At 41.4% G+C, this 18,540-nt stretch overlaps 1 protein-coding gene across 15 annotated transcripts in view; it reads right to left on the reverse strand.

The window, feature by feature from the left end:
• sox6 (SRY-box transcription factor 6) overlaps positions 1-18,540 on the reverse strand; it is a 155,001-nt gene that overhangs the window by 9,244 nt on the left and 127,217 nt on the right. For all 15 annotated transcript variants that reach the window (XM_067442909.1, XM_067442917.1, XM_067442916.1 and 12 more), the window contains 3 exons: positions 17,083-17,260; positions 16,308-16,495; positions 6,040-6,145 (listed from right to left, as the gene is read on the reverse strand). In XM_067442909.1, coding sequence (XP_067299010.1) covers positions 6,040-6,145; positions 16,308-16,495; positions 17,083-17,260 — 472 coding nt within the window. The remainder of the gene's footprint in view (positions 1-6,039; positions 6,146-16,307; positions 16,496-17,082; positions 17,261-18,540) is intronic.

The following is an 18,540-nucleotide window of genomic DNA, read 5'->3' on the forward strand; positions in this document are numbered from 1 at the left end:
TGGCTGTCGTAATGTTTCTCCTGCTGTGAGTAATAACGCTAATGCTCTGAATAACAAATGTGGCACAGGGGTGTTTGTGTAAAGGGATAAAATTAGGAGAGCGGGCCAGTGCCAATGTCCTGACAAAACATACATCTCAATGTGATTGCTTTCAGTGTGCTAACGCGTACTGAGCATGACAAAAGGCAGACTTAGTGGTTGAACATGGGATGGTAAATTTAAATAAATAAATAAATAAATAAATAAATAAGCTAAATAATTATATGACAGATATATAAAAATACAAAATTTTGGTATTTTAGGTTTTTGTATAAAAATGATCACAGGCATTTCACATTAGTGAAGTGAATGAGGCCTGGTATGAGTGTAATATGGAGCAAACAGACTTGAAGGAGTCTATCTCCTCAATCAGGCCATTCACAATCAGCATGTGTGCCCCCCAGTTTCTGTATTTAACTTTACAGCAGATTGAAAATGATTCTGTTTGCATGCGCATTTGCTTCCTTTTATATGTAAGATGTGAAAGAATTAAATAAAAGCTGTATGAATATTTCAACAAACAAAAACATGTTGATAAATAAGGCTTGAAAAATAAAACAAACAAAAAAAAAGCCTTCCCATATGCTACGATACATCTTTAATGATCCAAAAACTGGATAAGAAGGCTTGGAATCAGCCATGAATATTTCATCATCCACATGTGATGTGTATTCATTAGGACCCTGAAACTTCAAGTCTTGGCACATGGTACCTGCTTTTGATTTCTATTATCACTGGTGTTGATAAACAAAATAAAAGCTCCAGTTAAGTAATAGATCTTGGCACTGCACCGCTATTAAAGCACCGGGATACAGAGAATATTTTGAGGGCAGCGCGCTGCGCAGAAAAGGAGGAGCGGGAAAATAGGCAATGTTGGTACCTTCACTGTTCAAACACACGCTCATGCCCAGAGCGAGAGAGCGAGAGCGAGAGCGAGAGCGAGAGCGAGAGCGAGAGAGAGAGAGAGAGAGAGAGAGAGAGAGAGAGAGAGAGAGAGAGAGAGAGAGAGAGAGAGAGAGAGAGAGAGAGAGTGTCTAAGTTTCAGGCAGCCAGCAGGAGGCTCTATCCTCCAGGCCCTGCTGGGCAGAATGGCTTTGCCCAGGGCCCAAAAGATCCCTTTACACATCATGTTTAACAATCATAATAATCCAGGAAGGGCTGCTGTTTATCTGGCTGCCCAGCTCCACACGGTCATGGTGCATCAGTCAGGCTCTCTCTGATCTTCCCTCTCCACAACTTTGTACACTACGCACTACAAGCAGCCGCCTCGCCCCAGCTTCTCTCGGCCCCTTTCGTCGGGATTATATGGCGACGACGTTCCCCACACAGTACATTAATTTCATTTAGCACGCGCTCACCGTGCAGGATAAATTGATTTCACTTTGTTTGGCTTTGACAGCCATGTTTATTGTGCAATGAAATGTAGTGTGGCGTAGGGCTGACAGTATCCATCAACGCTGGGCAATCTGCTGACTGCCGGGGCCAGATGAAGGCATTCATTACCTTGCCAACGCTCGCTCGCACATTCGGCTACCTCACCCAGACACGACCGCCACTGTCTGTTCGGGGGGGGGGGATGGCCGGCTCTAATTTACGATTCGCCCCGTGCCATTACTTTACCACTGACACTGATTCAGCAATTTATATACTGGCATGCATGCAGATATAGGCAGAGGTGAGCAGCTTACATGCAGGAAACCGGCAGCTGGACTTTTAAATTGCAAATCGGATCCATTTTTCCGTTTCGCTGAGAGAGGGCGAGAGGGACCGGGGCTGGTTGTAATAATCATCTCATGCCCTGTTGTTGCTGTAGTGCGCCAGCAGACACAGACTCAGCGCTCGCAGTCATTTGAGTGGACCGCAGGAATGAGAGCCGACTTAGAGAGTGCCGGTGCTCTGCGGGACGAGACGAGCGGCGGCCCCTGGCATGGAGCCCCGCTCGCAGACACGGGTGGTCCGTGCCCCCCCACCCTACTGCAATCATGATGTGCCTTAATCAAAAGCAGCCAAAGAGTTGGCAGCGAGGTCGGCTCGCGCGACGTCACCCCACATCCACAACATGCAATTTACAACCCTCTGCTCTTTTTTTCTCTCGCTTGTTGTTGTTTAATAAGAAAGCTTACATGCCTCTGACATTTACAAATTAGCATTAATTGACGTTTTTTTTTCCCCGTGCGGCTCTTTTAGGAAGCACCTAGTTAGGTGTGTTATTGTGTAAATAAATGCAGATGTTTCGGGATGCCACGGGAGACCCCCTGAGGTGCGTGAGGGTGGGGGGGCGAGACGGCAGGAGGCTTCTAATCGACTTTATTGTGATTTATGAGACCCGGTGCCCAACATGACAGAGCGATACAAGAATCTCCATTTAATTTGTCTCTCCCGGTGAACAGGAGGGAGAGCAGAGGGGGACTGTATGAATTACAGAGAAAGAGAGAGAGTGCTCGCGTGGAAGTGTGCGAGTGAAAGGGGCCCCGCGGCCCGGCACACCTGCCTGCAGCAGGCCCAGACTCGATAGTACACGGAACGGTGCCAAAAGGCTGAGCCTCTCAGGCTCTCGCTGCAGCTAGCCTTTTGTTCTGAGGGCACACACAGACTGTCACACAAGAATCCGCTTGGAGAAACAAGCAACAATCACGCAAACCTGCCAGGCCCTCTGCGGACGATCCAATAAAGAAAGAGACGCCTTTCCGTAAAGGTATTCAGCGCTGACAATGGGAGTCTCTCCTAACGCGCACAGGCAGATATGACACAATGCTCAGCTCTCCCATTCATGTCAGCACTCATATTGTGCTAATTAAACCATTACAACTTACATGTGATATAAGCCCACCACTTTAACATGCCAATAGGTATTTGCACCCAGTTGGATATTTGGATTTCTGCTCTCTGTTTGTGTATGTGTGAACGAGTTTATATGGACAAAAGAGCAACGTGTAAGTGCATGTTTCTTTACGCTATTGTTTCTTGTGCATCTCGCCCTGGATGTTGTAAGGTCTTGAAGAGGGCCATGCTACATTCCTGTTTGCACTGCACCATTGTAGAGACCGGCGTGTAAAGGAGACTTAGGCTGAGGTGCAGACTACAGAGACAGTAAAACTTGTTAAAGGACCAGCCGTGGGAATGCTGGGAAATCGCAGACAGACACAAGAATGTCTGGTCTCTTTGTTGTATAGACAGCCACACACAAAAGCACACTACTGTTAAATGTTCTCAATCTTTCTCTGAGCTGATTTATGTAAATGTACAACTGTTTGATAGGTCTATATGGCATCCCATTTCTGCCTAAAGTAAAAGTAAAGTAAAACAAATAAAATTACTTCTTGCAATTATGACTTTTTATTTCAAAATTGCAAGTTTGTTTGTCATTCTTGTGACTTTATCTCACAGTGTGACTAATTCTGACAATGTGCCTTTATATTTGTATATTATATTTACAATATATTTTTAGCATGTTTTATTTTTTTACTTTTGAGGCACAAATGGACTTCCGGTTAAGTTTCCAAAAAAATATTAAGCACCTATTTTCAACTGATAATAATAAGAAATGTTTCTTGAGCAGCAGATTAAAATGACTTCTAACATTTACATTTCAAAATATAATAAAATAGTTATTTTAAATTGTCATAATAATTCATTACTATCAAATATAACATAACTATCAAAAACATTAAAAAAATCTTACAGACCCCAAACTTTTAAACAGTAGTGTAGATCCTCACACATTCACTTCTTTTTATGACAATGTGCCGTTAATCACACTCGTTTATAGAACGATCGTGAACAAAAATGTCTGATTGAGCCTTTGCCTCGTTGGCTTCGACTGCTGTGATTGCTACCCTATAATAATACAGCGATAACCTAGCCACAATTTAACCATATGCATAAATAATACAGCATTAACATAGCTCAGAGATTACAAAGTCAAGCAGTTAATCAATCCTGGCCAATGTTCATTTTGGCCAGCATTGTCTCAAAAGTGTGCTGATATTACCTCGACTTCCTGCCCCTGGAATCACTCAACACACCCTTTGTTCTGCTAAGACCCCCGTCTGACAGAGACAGTTTAAACACGCACGACCCGACCCGCTCGGCAAACAAAACTCATATGCAGCCATATGTGAATGAACAAAGGGGCCATACTAAAGCCTTTTGTGGTATTAGTTAATGTTTTTCATCTGAGCTTAAAAAGACCTAATGACTTTGTGGTGAGCTGATGCATGTGGCTCGTGGCTTTTTGCGAAATGAAGGAAATTCTATCTATTTCCATACCCCGCCGTTATTTTCCAATGGCCTCTCTCTCGTTAGAGCTTTGGCAGCTGTTAATTTGGTTGCTGCATGCTTCACAAATATTAGTTCAAGCAACCTAAAGCTTTCTACGAGTTGCAGCAGTGACAGAGAGCTGTTTTACACCCCGAGCCTTTACCAATATAACATGTCTTTTCAGCAGGCAGGACCTCCGTATAGAGAAACACGCTGCCGTTATGGACCCACTCAGTAATTTTCCTCTGCTCTTGATGGCAGTTACTGTACGAGTCTGTTTGCCCTGTTAAAGTGTCAAGAAATTTAATTCTCAAATGGTAGTTTCCTACTCAGCTGATAAATCATTTAAAGTGCATTAAAAAAATAGCTAGCTTTACTGACGAAGCCCCAAAGCTTCTAAACAGAGCGGCGTAATAAAACAAAGACTAGTGGCAAATAACCTGAATAAAAAGGATGAAGGGTTGCCTTTTTTAAGCTTAGGTATCACATACACGGAGCTTACATTCCTCAAATGTTCAGGGAGAGGAATGGAATTTGTTTGACTTGGTCTATCAAAAAAAGGCTCTAAACACAAAAACACACAAGTAAACACTTCATGTTTCCCAACGGGTAAACACATTCTACTTGTAAAAGAGACTATTTAATGTAGGGCGTATCATCATAAAATGCCGTTCACATCCTTCATCTCGATGTGTTTGCGGGAAGATGGAGATGGAGGGGATGGCTCTGAGCACTCGTAGTGGCGCCTGTCCACCGGAATGAGAAACCTCTGTGGCCTTCTAATCCTGTCTGTGCTGGGATTTAACTGATGGGATGTTCTCTGTTCCTTCACCTCCACTTAGGACTCTTTTAACTCCACATCTCTTGGGTGGCTGGGTGCCCTCAGCCCTGCTTCAGAGCCCACAGGAGATGGGTTCCCACCGTGTTAGAGGACCCAGCTTTCTCACTGATCTGAGAGGGGTGGGATAGGCTTCTTGGCGGGAATCTGCTCTTGTCTGGTCAGAGCAGATCCTGCCAGACCAGAAAAACTGCATCTCTAAACCTCTATTTACAGATTTGATTTCTACCCAGCCAAAATAAATAATTTATGCTGTTGAAAGCTCATAAACAGAGTTATAAGAGGCTGATCATCTTACAACAACAACAAAAACAAAATCTATTGTGATTGTGCCCTTAATGTTTTTTTGTTGTTGAAGATAATACCCATCATTAAATGGAACTAAAACATATTTTTATTATTACATATCTTGGCTCTAGATTTTCATGAAAACCGTTATAAATATTACAATATACAATATACACATGGGGAAAAAAACTGGTGTATATATGCACACTGTTTATGAACAGGGTGGCAAAAGGAGCTGGTGTCTTATCATACAAGTTCTATCATCATTTACACCTCCACACCCAGCACATCAAACATGAGCTCTGGCAACAGAGTCTGGTGCTGGAGGACGGCCAGCATTGTCCCAATGCTTTGTCATCAAGAACTAGCTGTGAAAATGTTTAAATACAGCCATGCACACTGCATTGCCCCCACCAACTTCCTCAGACAGTGACCGAGCAACTGTGGAATCCAGTCAACCTGCTCGTGTGACTGAACTGTACCTGACCTCATTTCTCACTGCAGTCGACAAGCAAGTAGAATTAGATATATGACAATGCTTTGCGAGGGTACAAAGCACAACGAACAGAATCGGAGAAATGACGTTATGTTTTGAAACACAGAAAGAAACTTACCGTCGAAATCCTCTGGCCTGGTCAGGTCGATGACTCTGTGACCGATCTTTCCATCCTCGCCTAGTTTGCCCAGGTGATGGCCAAGGTTGTCATAATGAGACCTCTCCTGCAAAAATGAAGGAAAACTTGGGTTCAGATACACTTTCCAGTTTACAGGATTGGTCTCTCTTTTTATGTACTATATTTCATACTATGACAGATGTCATATGTCAAATGTTTGATATCAAAATGGTTCAGTTCTTTCACATTCATTCATAATCGAGATATACTTGATGTTGTTTAAATTAGAACATTGTGAAATGATGTGTTTGTCCACGAGGTTACAATGGTCTATAAAGTCTACAAACTAATAATATAATAAATGTAGAAAATTTGTAAATTAATAGAACTGAATGAAATGTAAAGGCACCAATTCAGTACCGAAAGGCACACGACCCTGCCGGACACACATGCTCTTCGCACACATTTTGATGGGCTCATGTCAAGTCATCTTTATCACAGCTGTAGTTTCTTACTGTCTTCATCTACAGGGACTTGTGCCGATAAGAGTCTGGAACACTCTGCTAAAAAGGATTTAGAAACAACGCACTGAAAGATCCTGAGCACACAATGCAGCCTGGGACCTCCAGTGAAATGTTCAGCTTATTTTTTTCTTTTCCGCTCTCTAATCTTTGCAGTACATGCCCCTGTCTCTGCCGCCCTGAGCTCCCTGTCTATCATTTATTCAAGGCTCATGCTCGGAGGAACATGCCGTGTTTTCCCTTTTGTCATGTTGCTCTCTGTTCAGATTAAACTTGGCATCATGTCGCACTTGATGCACAATAAACCCCTGTCATTCCTCGCCGGTGTGACAATATTAAATGTCATGTCCGTGTGCATTTACAGAATAAAATAACAGCTTTTGGGGGGTCCTCCTGAATGGTTGCAGCACATTAGACTTAATGTATTATGCAAAGGGAGAGGGCCGACCGCTGCTCGGGTCCATTGTTAAATGACCTAGTTCTGCCGTGAGTGCGGCAGGGCATTAGTGGAGGCCCGTCTCGCTCTCTCTAAAGGCTCGAAGAGGAGATGGACACTTTGACTCGGCATGATACAAGTAATCTCTCCCCCCTCTGACCGGAGCAGGAAGATGGTAAAAGCAAAGCGCGTTATGGCGAGTCGGCCCCAGAGTGTTTGTTCTTCTCCCAGGGTGTGCATTCAATCTCAGGCAAAAGGTGTGCTTGAATTGTCTTTTCTTTAGAGAATGCCTATCATACACAGTTTGAACAGACACTCGGGCGGCCTCCCAACACAATGCTAACAGCTCCCCTGCCACAGACGCAGACACCGATACCAACGTACACATTAATCTTTCAGCCGCGCTGCTTTGGCCGTTTTGCTCGTTTGTTTGTTTTCTGTTCTTTTTGCCACTGGGGAGCCCTTGGAATGTGGATGCTCTTCACATGGCAAAAGATTATCACTCTGGCTCAACTTGTCAATAGCTCAAGACAATAGTGGATTACTTAAGAGTATTCTGTGCTTATTGCTGTTGTCACTTTAAACTGACTTTATCATCACAAAAGGGGCACATTCACTAAACAATTCAGGCACGTTTGTATGTGCAAACTGTGTGTTTGTATGAAAACCTGTGTAACGTTTACTAACCACCTACAATCCAGTTTAACCTGGTTCAAAATACACTTAACTGGCCCTGTATTTTTTTGTACAGCACAAACATGCTTTTTTTCTATGTAAATAAGGCCAATTATACTTTTTATCATATAAATCCATACACTGCTGTTCAAAAGTTTGGGTTTTGAACCCAGTGTCAGTTAAATGCCCAGTTAAATATCAGTAAGATTAAAAAAAAAAAAAAAAAAATTAAGAAATACTTTTATCCAGGCAGCAAGGAAGCATATTAGAATGATTTCTGAAGGATAATGCGACACTAAAGACTGGGGCAATGATGCTGAAAATTCAGCTTTATATATTCAAATATAAATAATTATTTGAAATTGTAATAATATTTCACAATATTACTGTTTTTACAGTATTAGTGAGCATAAGATAAAATCTTACCAACCCCAAACCTTTTGAATGGTAGTGTAGCGTAATTTAGAAAAAAACTGAACCTTTAACTTCTTTGAATAAAGCTGCGTTATTGCTGTCCATGGGAAAAATAATAAAATGAAAATAACAAATGCCCCTATAAGATGCCACAAATTCATTCAATAGAATCCTTTTTTTAAATATATTTTTCCTACCTACATACATGTGCCCAAAAATAAATGTCTACTACTGATTTACTATTACAAAAAAAAAAAAAAAACATGACACAAGCATCAGAGGGAAAGAGAGAAGAGCTGTAGAGAGAGAGAGTACCGCAATTTCCCACCACCACGCTTGATGGAACAATCATTATTTATGGCCATCTGAGTGATTCTGATGTACAATTAACCACTACCTGCTTATGGCCTGTCATTAAGAGCTGCCTGTCTTGACTCTGCCTTGCTTATTTAAGTGTTTTCTAATTATGACATATGTAGCGGTCCCCGCTGGGCTCAGGCGGCTTTGTAAAGATAAGTTGGAGCACTAGCTTGGTGTGCCATGCTCTGCGTGAAGGCTCCTACACTGCTGTATTCATCACCAGACCGCATTATTGCACTTAATGAAAGAGGCGCTGCACCCAATGACAATTTGACTGATGTGCGATTAGTCGCACGAGTGATGGGCGATGCGCTGTGGACTGTCCACTGGGGAAGGGCCCAACAACTTGTCTAAGTGTGTGCATTTGTGTGTGTGAGGGGGGGTTATAAATTACTTGCTTGTGTCATCCCTTGCTCCCTGCTCAGTTTGCTCTCTCTGATCAATCAACCCCTTTTATAAAGTCATGATCATTAAACATCAGTTTGGGGAACAAGGAGCATCCATCACTGAGTTTCATTAAATACTGTTTAGGCACTAAACTTTCTCATTTTCCAGAGCAATAATTAAAGAATGAGCCGGATGAGAGCTATTGTACGTGAAAACGAGATTAGACACTTCAAAGTGTCATGGGTCTGACTTAATGGAGTGTGGTAGAGAGTTCATTCTTGCGTAGGAAGTGATGATATCCATGGGAAATAGTGACACTGTTTACTGAGTCTGTAATTGAGAAATATAAGAACATAAAACTGATGTGCACACCTTCAAATATTGTACAGTGACTTTCCATTCAATTTAATATACTATGTTTTATATACTTATTGGTTGTAACTTCTGTAATTTATGTTGTAGCATTAGGTACAAATTATCGAGAGAAATAATTTATATGCATAACACCAGGCTTTTTGTTTGAAGACTCAAAGAAAAAAAAAAAGCGCCTTTACTACTGTCTGCATCAAGTGCTGTGATAAATCAATGGCATTTTATTATTTTATGGTGTCATTAAATTTTTACTGATCACTTTGCCACAGAAGAGCAGTAAAGAGTATGTACCATCCTGAGAAAGGCCTGTCCAGTTAGGCAAATGCTTACCAGCAGATCTCTGTGACCATTGTGCTATAAAGGATATTTATAATGTGCATTACGGCAGCGAGATGGCAAGAGCCCCAAGTCTCCGCAAGTACAGAGAGAAGGAGAAAAGGGAAAGGGCGGTTAGGGAAACGAAAAAAAAAAAACGGAAACAATGCAAAAAAGAAAAGATGTCATAGTACACGTTGTGCCCCTCCCATGCTAACCACGACCTCTCTGGCGCACGACTTGCCCTTCCCTCAAATGAGTTCAGCATGCAGCCCTTCATTCCCACATCTAAAATTATAACCACACAGTCCTAAGCTGAAGTGGAAAAAGACACCCACAATAATCTCCCCTCCACTATCCTTTTTTTCCCCCTCCATCCTCAAATTCAGTTACAGAATGCATTTTGTTTCGGTGGAGGAGGGTTGCACGTTGAAGTAATAACACAGAAGGGCCGATGGCAAGGCTGGTGGAACTTCTGAACATCTGGAAGGTAGCCAGAGCGAGGAGCCCATGTCAGCGCAGTGGAGAGGGCTTTAATCAGGCCGGCCGCAGAACATGTGCCTGAGGACTGCAGCGCTGCCCGCAGATTTCATGTATTTCGGGCAGGAGCGCATTGTGCTGGTGTCTACCCTGTACTTACGCATCACACTGCCATAGAGTGACGCTTTTCCTGTGGTAAAAATAGCCCAGCTTCAGCCATATGGTCTTGAATTGTTGCAGCCGGGTCCAGATAACGGCAATTGTGAGACAACAAACGACTGGCTCTGGCAGCATGAGCATGTTGACTTAGTAATCTGGCTTTATGGTCACCCAGGTGCACATGGCTAATATCATAACCTGGTAAAAAAAAAAAAAAAAAAACAGAAAAAAAAACCCACAATGGTCAAGTGAATAACTGTTTGTGCCATGTCCTTGTCTGGGCTCTGAAAGCTGAGAATGCAACATGTTCTGTCAGTTCCACACCTGGCTGAAAGATCCAAGTGATAGAGGAAATAAAGGGAGGCTTTGAAAGCCCATTACAATGAGTTCTTACTGTGTGTATCAGCAATATAGGTTTGGCTTCAGCCATCTGTATTGAGAGCCAGGCCCTATACAAGCCGCTGCAGTGCACGTCTATTTTGCACCTCATCTGCTTTCAATTCCTGCTGTTACCAATCAAAATGTTATTTATAATTGTGCAGCTTTCCAGTAGTTGGTAGTTTTAAAACGTTTAGTCTAAAGCACATACAGTTGCGCGCCGAGCCTCAGAGTTCCTTTTATGCGGTCGCTCGGTTTTTATACCCGAGCAGTAGTCCACGCTTGCAGACTCCCAGAGTGGCCGCTGGCAGAACGTATTTGGGGCTGCGACCTCCATGCACTGGTTGTAGTCAAGTACTAGATTTTTTTTAACCTTCCAGAACCACTTAATCTAAAAACATGGACGTGAGAGGACTGTGACATTATTGCATTTTTTTAGAACGTCCCGTACGGTTGCAGAAAAAACTATAACCATGTTAAACCGACTACTTTCCCGCTTATAAAACTGAGAAATTTACCCACAACATCTGACCTTTCGACATCACAGGAGAAATGAAGCATTTTATACGTGTCCATCTCTCGGCTGTAAAAGAAACTCTGCGGAGCTATTTTTCTATCCTGCTCAGTTGAGATCATCGTCTCTGGATTTTGTTATGGGTTTTCTGGCTTTAAATGACCCTGAAATGTTCACTGGGTCCTCAAGGATCTGTTAAGAGGGACCTTGCTTTCTCTGCTCTTATCACACAATCTATTTATAATAATGGACACTCTGAATCGCATGAACTGGGAGACAGAGAGTTCTTTATGCACCTGTTCGGAGGGAGTTTGTCCCAATATGGTGTCACATAAATGACCCATTGTAGCCTATTCTTTACATTGGCTTTGTTGTGGGATATCTGGCGTAAGCAGAGCTGCGCAGATCTGGAGTATAGGACCTCTATGCATTTTAGAATGACTGCCCTGTTTTGGCCATTTGTGTGATTTCACGCAACCACAGTGTAAAATCAGCTGAGCTTCAGTCATGTCTTACCTAAGGGAGAAAAAGGTGGAAGAGTAAGTGTATGGCATTGTTTCAGAACTATCTCGAGATGCGCCCACCCTTACATGTTGGCGAAAAAAGATGCTATTTATACCCATACAAATGGAACAAAGAATTAATGTAAGCAATACTCAACAATGGCATTCGCTGGCTATGGTCTGTGCTTGAGTTCAGAATATAATCAAATTTTGGACGGCCAAAGCCATGTACGGCAGGATTTACTTTGCAGCCAAAAATAACCTATGCTGGCAATTTCCAAGACAGCAGCAGAAAAAGGGGTAGAAAATTGCTTCCAGGGCTGCAGACCAGACAAGATTATACCCCAAGTCTTTGTAAAAGGAAGCGTGAATAGGCCCCTAACACACACAAGCGGGGAGGAAACGAGAGCAAACATTGGCTTCGGGTCTAAAGGTAGGGGGTGAGGATTTCGAGGAGAGTGAGCAAAGTTCCATTTAAATGTTTGTGGCCCTGTGCTCTGGGATTTGAGAAAAGTGAATATTCCACTCATCAATAATGTAGGTGAGAGGAGGGGGCAGTGAGGCCGGCGGATGCTCAATAGGTTAATACACTGGCCTTTCACCCTTTGATTCCAGTTTGGGAAGTGTCAGCACAAGAATATATTTTATCTCCTTGCCAGACCCCATCGGACGGCAACATCTGTCAAAAAGTAGGTTATTAGCAAGGGCGACATATCTAAAATCAAAATCTGGGCTCTTTCCAGAGTGGAACCTCATCATTAGGTGGTTTGTGAAATTCAATTTGAAAATGTAAAATCAAACAAAGTAGTTTAAAACTAGTACATAACAGCTCTAGAAATGTACAATGCATTGTCATTTCCAGGGAGGGAAAAATGTACTTGTACAGGGAATAAATAATAAAATAGTATAACTGCCCTCGGTAGACAATAATACTTTTAATAAATATTTGAAAAAAAGGCAAATTGTTGGAGGTCCCATAAAAGCTTTCTTTTATTGATGGGACATCAAAGAGAAAAAAAAAGACAAATAGAAAACTAGCAAGCAGCCGCTAAAACATGAATATTTTACACGTGCACCTAAAAGACAGGAGACTCAAAGGAGATGCACTTCCATCTCAGAGCGAGTGAAATGGCTCTTTGTGAGAGAAAAAGGAATGCAGGTCTTTCCATTGTGTTCTACGGACACACTTTGTATTAAAAGATGAATTGATCCATCTGTAAGCAGCACTTAGCCTCACTCTTCAGCTCAGTCGTTACACCGGGATAAATCAATATTTAATATCCCCGACCAACAGCCCCAGTAGATGATTTTAACCTCTCCTTAATCCCATTTATGTTACCTTTCCAGAATCTTCCACGTAAGCTTTCACTATGATAAACTTCCAAACAGCAGACTGGAAGGCAGTTATTAAAGGGCGTTCAGTATTTATGTCAGGTGAAGCTATGTGCTGAAATATTAATATTCTGAAACTGACCAAAGTGAAAGCTTTTATCTGGAACACTTAGAGGCCTTTTTTTTGTCTGTTAGGCGCGAACAGCAGGCACAGGCCAACTGTCGGACTGCTGGCAGCGCTGGGTGATATACAGCGGGCAGTTCATTACCGTTTTGTACATGGCTGTAGTAGCTCTTCCCGTGACATGTAAAGTGTCCCCTCAGAAACATATGGCTAGAGGGCATTACTGTGGCCTTAACTTTGCAACTGGCTTTTAGGTATCAATGAAGCTTTCTAAGATGATATAAAACAATTAGGCCTGCCAATTTATTGATTAATAATTAAAAAACACAAAAGCAATAATAAAAAATAAATAAAAAACGACATAATAATCATGCCCCTGTTCTATGCGTTAATTATATTGAGCAATGAGCCGAGAGGACAACTAGACATATTTTTCAAAGGTAAAAAAACTCTTTAAAAAAAAAAAGTCTTCAAAGAGATGAAAGGTGATATAAAAAAAATTAAAACATCCAAAGATGTTAGTCTGCACGTGTACATAGAACTTTAAATTCCACATACAATTTTTAATAAATATTAATAACAAATATTGAAATATTGCCAAATAAATGTAAAAACATATCCTAAAGTATGTGAATAGCCCCTGAGTCAAAAAATTATACAATAATAATACAAAAGCAAAAAGCACAACAACCATATAAAGCAAAAAGTAGTCTATTCAATGTTTTTTTTTTACTTGCCAAAATATTATATATTCAAATTATTTTCATTTACGTGCTTTCTCTGCAAATATTGATATACGCAATTAATTCTGATTAATCCAAATTTCAAGAAATTAGTTTGATTAAAATTCGGAATCAGTCCTAGTACTTATATTAAAAAGAGGGATATTCTTCATATTATGTTGAGAATAATAAATGTCGGCATTAGAATTAGCTCAGTTCCATTCGTTTGAACTTCAGAGACATATGGAACATATGAGGAAGAAAATACAGCTTCTGTTTGGCCTCTGGTTGTTTGCGACATCAATACGTCTGTTTGGCTTAGCAACAGACTGAGGTGGAGCGGCCTTTATGATATCATCAGATGCAGACAGTCTTCTGAGCGAGGCTACAGTACAAAAGAGGCCTGCCATTTTCTTCCATCACATTTTAAGGTCATAAACTTACATTCTCAGATATGAGAGCAACTGAAAACTCAGATGGAAAGTAAGAAATAAAGACGAGAAAGTCTTTGCAAATGATACTTCAAAAAACGAGGGAGTCTTTGTGATGTGCTCTGTAACCTATAGCAACAATGATAACCTAAGCATACCGGTCATATTTTCACACTGATAGAGCACCTAATTATTATTTGTCATTCCCTCCTCTGCCCATTTCTTTGCGCCGCTAGCTGCCCAGAATTACCTTGCCCTTACATCAAAGTCCTTTAGGGAAAACACATTTAGCCACAAGCTCAATTTCTTTTTGCTTTTTTGGGGGGGTGGGGGGCTATGGAGAGAGCGGGGTCGCCTCCGAAATGATTTCCTCCCCACTTAGAAAAACACATAAAGCTTATCTGAGCCGAGATGTCCAAATAACCATGTCAAAAGGCAGGGCCTTACAATCGTGTGAAGACAAAACCCAAGCCAGACAAAAGAATAGGAGAAAAAAAACGTTAAGCTCGACCTGCTAAGAACAATACAGCCATAGGTGTGTGCTGCCTGTTGACAAACGTACCTTTTCAGCAATTGCTGGAGCAACATTCATGTCATGTAGCGGCACATTCTCACATTTGGCTGACCATGAGCTAACCCCAGAGCAATTTTGGGAGGTAAAGAGGGAAGGAGAGGATGAGTTGAGGCTGGTGAAGGTAGAATAAGGAAAAAGGTGGGGAGGGAGAAAGCCACAGGTGATGGCTGCATGTTCACATACCGCATCCACCTCCAAAGAACACGAACAAAGAGTGTGAAATCTAAAAAGAATGACGCGTAATGCACTGGCTTAGGTGATATCTCCATTTATAATGGCTTAGAGTTGGCCATTGTGTTTGAGAAAACAGGATTATGACTTCCACAATGCCTTTTTGAGCAGTAAAGAGGTATTGTAAATTGCTGTGAGAAGCAGCAATAATATAAAAATGACTAAGCTCAGCCTTTATCGAGGATGCGATTGGGTCTCTGAGTTTTCTTCGATGCCACCCACATCGGGGCATGTCTTTCGCCCTGACTTCTAAGTTGATTGAAAATAGTCCCTCTACTTTTTTACATATACATTGACCTACTTTAAGATGCTGGTTTAAAGTAATCAGGTGGTGAAAAATTAATGAGCCTCCACTCCCAGTTCCTGCCTGCGTCTCACAGCCAACTGGCAATATGGCATCAATCAGATGGTAGTGGTGTCTGTTTTTCTGCTCCTTGATTGACTCATTGATTGAAGATATTTTTAAAAGGAATCCCTGAGAGAATGCCTGCTCCCGGTACAAAGTGGGCCTGTCCCACACCAGGGGCTGAAGAGGGCTGCCTGTATGCTTTAATTGGGCAGAGACATCACAGTTTGAACCCGCACAGGCCAGGCACCAGAGGACCACGATGGTCCTCCTTGCTCACAAATGCAAACACACACACTCATCCACCATCTACCCTGCCAATGTCAATCAAAGGCACTCCTCTGGACGTGCTTCAAAGACCTTGATTGGTTTTAAAGATCATGTCTGAAAAAACACTGTGGGCTTAAGTCCTTGAGCTTTGGCTGTTGTTGTACCCTCAGGCGAAAAAGCCAGAAACAAGAGTCAGTTGTGTTGGGTATATACTTCTGCGATGGAATCTGGTATTGATTACAAATTGCATGAATAAAATTGTGTTTCGAGGTAATCTCATTACTTTGATTTTTTACATGAAAGAGTGATTTTGTACTATTTTGACAATTAAACAAAACAAAAAAATCTAAATGACACCTTTATCAACACAAAGAGCCTCACTTTTTTTCCCACTGTATTTTTTGTTACAGTGGTTTAAAGACATTTTTTTTACTTTTTGGTGAGGATTGTATTGGGGGGGGAGGGGGTGTAATAATTATTTTTATGCATAAATGTCTGTGAGACTAAAGGATTAAAGTTCATTAAATTTGACAATCGTTTATCTGCTCTTGTTTATTAAATTTTTTTATTATTATTAATTTCTTCTTATTATTATTTTTTATTATTGTTAAAATAATAAAATAGTTTGTTATACTCTTATTCAAACACTTCAATATAATCTGATTCCAGAATCCAAAATCCCAGTAGTTACCCAACACATTTTACAGGTGTCAAACACGCTCACCTTATCAGCCCTGCAGTTGTTCAGGCCCATGCTGGTGAGGGCAGACAGCTTTGCCTCCATTCCCTGTTGATGATGCTGAAGCTGCTCTCGCTGAATCTGCTCCCTCATCTTCCTTGCTTCTTGGATAGCCTTCATCACTGCATCCTGATCTCCAAACAGTGCTGTTGAGTTCAGGCTGGACAGAATGTCTGCGGAGACAAATGCACATCTTAGGGCCGAATTGTGAAACACAAAATACTGTAGGAGGTCTTGTGAATACAGTCTGCATGTGTGCACTGTAAGTGTGGCCGACTCCATGTGGGGGGAGCAGGAAACTAAGGGAGCAATCTCAGTGTGTGTCGCCTTTCTGTAATTAGCGGATCAAAGTGAGGTGAGGCGGGATGGCAGTTAAATCTCGGAAATAGTAGAAAAACAAACACCAAGCCTGTGTTCAAAGCCCAACTCCAAGAGGAGGAGGGAAATGAGCAACACAGTGTCGTTTTAATGAAAGACTGTTTTTAGTAACTGTTAGTAGCAGCTTCCAAAAAAAATTCTTAATATGAGAGATGAACTACAAGCTTTGAAAACAAATATACAGTAACGGCATCCGTTACTTTTTATTGCATCAAAATGGCAGGGCCTAAAAGAGATTATGATTTGGGAGTTTGTCAAGTTCACTCTCTTATTCCAGACTACAAAGAAATATACAATTAGTCTCTCAGTTGTGAGGACGTTAATAATTATAACATATTTCTCTAAATGGAAATGTAAAAGCAAGCAAAATACAAAGTTTTACCCAGAGACGAGCCACGACCCATTCCTCCGATGGGACTGGGGATGCCTCCGCTCTTGGACAGGCTGTTCGGGCTGCTCTTGCTGCCTGGAAAGAGGCTCTGTGTCGGAGATGTGGGAGATTTGACAGGCTCAGCTGTCTTGGGCCTGGCAGAGAGGTTGAGAGGCTGTGTTCCCTCCTCCTACAAAAAAGAGAAAGCTTCTGTTAAAACAGGGTTGTCCTATAGAGAGAATTTTTCCACCTTACATAAAAGACAATGCACCAGAGGCTATTACTGTAGGCTAATTAGTCCGAGTCCTCCAAGACATGGGTTCTGTATTCATAGCCAGGCTCTGTGCCATGCTGTAGCTCCTCGGTGCAGTGAGGACCAGGCTTTGTTTGGGCTAATTAAAACCCTCTCTGTCTGAGCACACATCTTTATCTTCTCACCTGCTCTCAGGCCCGAGAGAAATGGTTAGCAGCTAATACATCCTGTTTCAAACAAATGCAATCAGGCTAGAGAGCTTGTTGCTGTTGAGCCTGAATGTATTACAGTTAAGTGTGTGTTTTCTGTTGTCTTTGTGCTGACCAAATGTGATCCCTATGGGGAGAAAAGCTCTAATTTGTATTCTGTGGCAATAGATTTAGGAATGTACACCACCATTCAAAAGTTTGGGGTCAGTAAGATTTTTTTTTGTTCCAGAAATTAAATTTAATATTATACATTTTTATTAATTTAAATGTGAAAGTAGACATAATGTTATAAATTGTTTCTATTTCAAGTAAATGCTGTTCTATTGCACTTTCTAGTATATCAAAGAGTCCTAAAAAAAATGTATCAGTCACTAAAAAAATAATAGTAAGAAGAAATATTTCTTAAGCACCAAATAGGCATATTAGAATGATAGCATTAAAACGACACAGTGCCAAAATAGAATCATCAATACAGAACAACATTAAAAGCACATCTAACCATATTAATGCATCTAGTGTAGGCTAGAAAAAAGATTTCACTGGCAGTGTTGTACTGTCCAAACAGATGGGCCACATACAGAGACTGCCCCCAGCTCTTTACAAATCTGACTGCCAATAACAGTTTGTCGTTCAATTACGCTTCAACTAGACAAACAAACAGATTGCTAGCTAATTAAGCACAGCATATCTACATATGGAGTTAACGGGGCAAAAACCATGCAACATCTTTGATCAATATTAAGATAACATATCTCATACAACACGTGTTGGCTACATGGACAGAAGTTGAGTCTAAAAAAAATGCCCGTCCGACTCTGAATTCTGGCTCAGTGTAATTGCCAATGATCTTACCGTATGCTCTGAGATGTTGATATATGTCGGCACTCTCCAAGGGCAGAGCTCCAAAAGCCCCGGAGGAGCAGCTTAGCTGAGCAACTGAAGAGGATTACGGGCGCTACGCACACACTACTGTTCAGCTCAATGATTTACCCCCATTCTATTGTGATA

Source organism: Pseudorasbora parva, chromosome 1 (genome assembly GCF_024679245.1).
Source record: "Pseudorasbora parva isolate DD20220531a chromosome 1, ASM2467924v1, whole genome shotgun sequence".
Lineage (NCBI taxonomy): Eukaryota > Metazoa > Chordata > Actinopteri > Cypriniformes > Gobionidae > Pseudorasbora > Pseudorasbora parva.